General features: G+C 35.3%; 1 protein-coding gene across 1 annotated transcript; it reads right to left on the bottom strand.

Annotated features, from left to right (window-relative positions):
- Window positions 1–3,226: 3,226 nt before the first annotated feature.
- On the bottom strand, window positions 3,227–3,718 carry LOC126965571 (uncharacterized). The gene has a single exon (XM_050809210.1). It carries the CDS (start codon window positions 3,716–3,718, stop codon window positions 3,227–3,229), a length of 492 nt encoding a protein of 163 aa, XP_050665167.1.
- Between the last annotated feature and the right edge of the window lie 1,430 nt (window positions 3,719–5,148).

Below are 5,148 nucleotides of genomic sequence, written 5' to 3'. Positions count from 1 at the left end.
AAACAATTTGCTTTAAAAAAATAAACTTGCATGCAAACCTTGGATCATATTTATTTATTTATTTATTTGGATCATCAACATTACATATATTACACATTTATATAAACTTATGCTAGGTACAATTATTCTGATATATGTAACAATTAAAGATGAACACATCATTCAATGGTAACAGTGAACAGTGTGATTTATACAGTCAAAAATGTCTAAGTACAAAAATGTATATAAAGTAAGGATATAATTTATATGGTTTTATAATGAAGAGGATATAGGTACATACTACTTGGAAAAAAAAATTCACAGGTTAGCTTGATGTGCGAGAAGTTTTACAAACTTTTTTGAATTATCGTTGAAAATATCGATTTCTGAATTTTTTGAATTTACTTCGTTGTATAATCTACAAAGCCTGACGATGGGGGCGTTGAGTCCAATGTTTGTTTTGCAGTAAGGAATGTGAAAGATCTTGGATATCGTCTGTCTTGGGTATTTAAAGGGTACTGAGAGGGATATGCATTCTTGAAGATCAGAATTATTTATTTTATTATTAACTATTTTGTGCAGAAATAATAAATCTAGGTAGCTGCGACGAGATTTTAGTGAATGAAGTTTAAAGAAGTCGAGGCGTTGGGTATAAGGGCATCTATAAGATATTCCAGGTGTTGAAAAAGCTAGATGTCTCGAAAAAGACCGCTGTATTGATTCAATTCGTTGCGACTGCAAACTGTAGAAAGGATTCCAAACAACACTTGCGTATTCAATATGGGTTCGTACTAGAGCATTAAACAGTAGTATTTTGGTTTTTACACGACGGAATTTATTGGTGTTGCGTCTCATAAAGCCAAGCATCTGCGTAGATTTTTTAACGACTGAGTCTATGTGCGAATTGAATGTGAGTTGATTATCGATAAGAACACCTAAATCACGGATTTCACTTACTTCTTGTATCTCTGTATTATTTAATGTGTAAACAAAATTCGATGGTTTCTTTTTGCGGGTAAATTTTATAAGGAAGCACTTGCTGATATTTAAATACATATTGTTAGTGTAACACCATGTCCATATTTTATTTAAATCGGCTTGTAGTTGTGCACAGGAGACAGGGGATGCGGTAACATAAAGCTTCAAATCGTCCGCAAATATAGAGAATTTGGAGTGGAGTATTACTGAACTAATATCGTTGATAAATAACAAGAATAAGATTGGTGCAAGGTGGGATCCTTGCGGCACACCAGAGGTTGCATAGTAAGTATGTGACTTATAACCGTTGGTCATCACTATTTGGGATCTCATTCCTAAATAAGATATAAGCCAGTTAAGAAGGGAACCACATACACCGGCGGTTTTTAATTTCAGTGTAAGCAAATTGTGGTCAACTTTGTCAAATGCGCTTTTAAAATCTGTATAGATACTGTGTACTTCGTGGCCCTTATCTATGTCACTGCAAATATTGGAAACGTAGGAAACTAAGTTTGTTTGGACAGATCTTCCGTTGAAAAACCCGTGTTGGTTATTTGAAATAGTGGCACTGATATGCCTAGTTATGGTAGGAGTAACAAGAGATTCAAAGAGCTTGGCAAGGCAAGATAGTATTGCAATTGGCCGGTAATTTTCTACTTTCGATAAGTCGCCCTTTTTAAATATAGGCACTATTTTGCTTTCTTTCCATACTTCCGGGAATATGCCATCTTGTAATGATTTGTTAAAAATTAGAAACAGAGGAAAAGAGAGAACAGTACTACATTTATTAATGAAAAATGGGTGGATATCGTCAGGGCCGCTAGCTTTAAAAATATTTATTTTTTTGATTTTTTTAATAATATCTGTTTCTGTTATATAAATACAATTGATGAGTGTGTCCGACAGTATTTGTGATGGGTGATTGTGTGTAGAAGTCTTTATATTAGAGTACACTGAATAAAAGTGGGAGGCAAAAAGGTTAGCTATTTCAGGGCCGGTATTTGCCACGGAGTCGTCTTTAGTCATTCTGTCAGGTAGTTTACATTTATTTTTCTTTTTATCCTTAATGTATCGCCAAAACGCCTTTGGATCTTTTGTTATATTGTCCTCAATATTGTTTCTATAAACAGACAAACAATGATCATGTAAGGAGTGACACCGATCCCGGAGGATTTCAAATTCCAGTCGATCCCGCGGGTTTCTATATTTTTTATATTTTGCACGTACTTTATTTTTTTCCGAAAGTATTTTTATTAGTTGTCCAGTATACCAGTGAGGATATCTGGAAGTTTTCACCTTGCGCTTTGGTACATATTTTGATATAGTTTTCCACAACTTGTTATATAGGACAGAAACCATTTCATTTACATGTTTTTCTTTTAGTTGGTCTTGCCATGGATAGCTCTTTAATTCTTTTTTAATAGCATCATAATCGGCTTTGAAATAATTATAATCGCTACGGGGCTTAGGTTTAAGGAAAGTAAGGTTGGGAAAACTTAGATTTAAAACGAGATTAGGATGATACGGATCTAATTTAGACAATAATTGTAATGGTTTACTTATATTTACAGTTAACAGAGTTGAAACTGCAAAGTACTAAGTCTAATATATTGCCGTTTGCGTTTTGAATATTATTGATTTGGTATAAATTATTAGTAGAGATAAAATCAATCAAATTATAACCTAAGGGGTTGTGGTGGTATGATGGTAGAGTGTATGTACTGTTGTTTACGGGTGACCAGATAATTGAGCTCTGATTAAAATCTCCAATTATAATTAATTCTTCTGTATGATCGATGACAGAGTTAGCGTTATTAATAAAAGCAGCTTGAGTGTGAAGTTTGACAGGTGGAGGTAAATAGACAGCACAAATTGTTATTTTTTTATGGATGTTATTCAGATTCAACTCTATAGTTATCCATAGATCTTCACATTCGCTTTCATAATGACTGATACGTGCTGAAGTTATGTCTTTCATTACTGCTATCATAACTCCTCCGCCATCCAACTTGCTATTACTGGAAGTATGGCGATCACGGCGGTAGACCACATAACGACCATCGATGAATTCGTTATCAAATATTTGATTGTTTAACCATGTTTCGGTAAAAATTATAATTTTATATTCATTTTGAAGAATATTTTTATATATTTCATTAGTTTTTGTACGTATACCTCTTACGTTCTGATAATATATGTCAACAGAATCGAATTTGGAAATGGAAAACTGAATCGCATTTAAATCTAATACATAAAATACATATAGTTCCTAAGTAATTGACTTGAGAGTGTCATGACTGCGGATTAGAATGCAGGAGCACGATTCGTCTTTTCTCATATAGATTCGCCCGTTACGAACCCATACATACTTATAGCCCGAGACTTTAGCCGTTGTTCGAGCAGCTGCATGTAAAGACTTATTTGCTGGGGTAAGATGTTCGCTAACGTAGATTGGGGCAAGAGGAGCACTTCCAGAAACACCGAAATGGCCAGAGTTTAGCTTTTCATGAGCCTTTTTATTTTTATTGAACTTTGTGACTGCGGCTAAGAGGGTATCACGTTGACGAGCACTTCGTAGTTTTGCTATTACAGCTCGGGGCCTTGTACTTTCTTTGTCCAATTTAGCCACGCGAGTAACATGTTGAATATCAGCATCTCCAATAGAGCATCCAACAGCTTCAGCAAGGCTTATAAGAGTTGTGGACAGATTTTCGGATCGATGTTCAGGGAGCCCGTTTATTTCAACGTTAGATTCGCGCATGAGTTGTTCGACGTTGCTCAACCTAGTTGTCAAATCTTTAACGGAACTTTGTAGTTTTTGATTGTCCGTTTGAAGATATTTTATGACTTAATTTTTTTCGTCCAACGATTTTTTGAGATCTTCGTATTGCTTATTGAAGAACTCAAAGGAATCTTGGTAACTTCTCACCTGTGTTTTGATGTCCTTCAGTTGTTCGGCAACTTGCTGTTTAATTATTTGTGACACTTCCTGTCTGAGAATGTCACGAAGACGGTTTTCTGTTACGAAATGATCTTGGTTGTTAGGAGACTGCAATATTGGGTTAGCTTTATTGACATTTGTGTCAATGTTTAAAGATGTTGAGTTCAAGGCAGGCGTATCTGTCAACGAATGACGTTTGCATTTGCCACATTTAACAGTCCGGTTCAGTTCTTGACGATGATCCTTGAATTTTGCTGAATCAATATTCATACAGGAAAAGTGGTGTGGACCCTTGCACGAGGAACAATTTAAAAGGCATCCACGGTCTATCTTTTTATTACACTCTTGGCAATTCATAGTGCGAATGCTTCAAATCGACACAAGCGCCTAGTTCCGCTGATAATAAACTTCAATGAATGTTCAAGTAGGAATTTAATCCTTCACCCAATAATCTTGTTATTAAATTATAAATAAAAAACAAAATATTTTTAGAGCTGAGATTCGAACTCGGTTCGACGCGGCACAATCTAACGCCTTAGTTAGCCACAGAGCCACGAGGATTCTGACGCAATAACTGCAAACTGCGTTCACGTTAAGTACTTGGGCAAAACGATCAACACGAGACTGCTACGTCAACCCGACGGCAAAGTTTTTTTTCACTGTACCCACAATAGTTTTTAATTTTTTTCACTGCATACCACACTACTAATTTTGTTTCTATAATAAAAACCGGTAAATTAACTTTCTGTAACAACACTTTTTGACCACAGTTCACTTTAGTTCATACCTTTCACTTTAATCAGTTTCTAAATTCTAATATTCGGGTTTCACTGCTTTAAAATTTAAAACAATACGGAGCTTGACTAAGCGAGGTGTCACCGTTAACGTCAACTGACATATTCATCAACATTATCATCCTCACAATGCAAATGGAATAACAGTTTCAATGTTGTGCCAGTGTGACACAGTTGACTTATAGTATTCAACTCGTGTTGTACCAAACAAATAAATTTACAAATTATACAACGCTTTCAGAATAAGGTTCTCCGTGGTATTGTAAATGCCCCGTGGTATATAAGAAACGTCGACCTTCATCGTGACCTTGAGGTCGATTTAGTCGAAAAAATTATTCATAAATATGCAGACACTCATTTGCTAAGACTTCAACATCATGTGATGGCTATCGAGCTCCTCGACAATACGAACCCAGTAAGAAGACTCAAAAGAACTACACCTTTTGAGTTAGTGTA

This window comes from Leptidea sinapis, chromosome 8 (assembly GCF_905404315.1).
Source record: "Leptidea sinapis chromosome 8, ilLepSina1.1, whole genome shotgun sequence".
Classification (NCBI taxonomy): domain Eukaryota; kingdom Metazoa; phylum Arthropoda; class Insecta; order Lepidoptera; family Pieridae; genus Leptidea; species Leptidea sinapis.
Note: the sequence above shows the minus strand (reverse complement) of the source record. Positions and strands in the feature narration are given on the sequence as shown.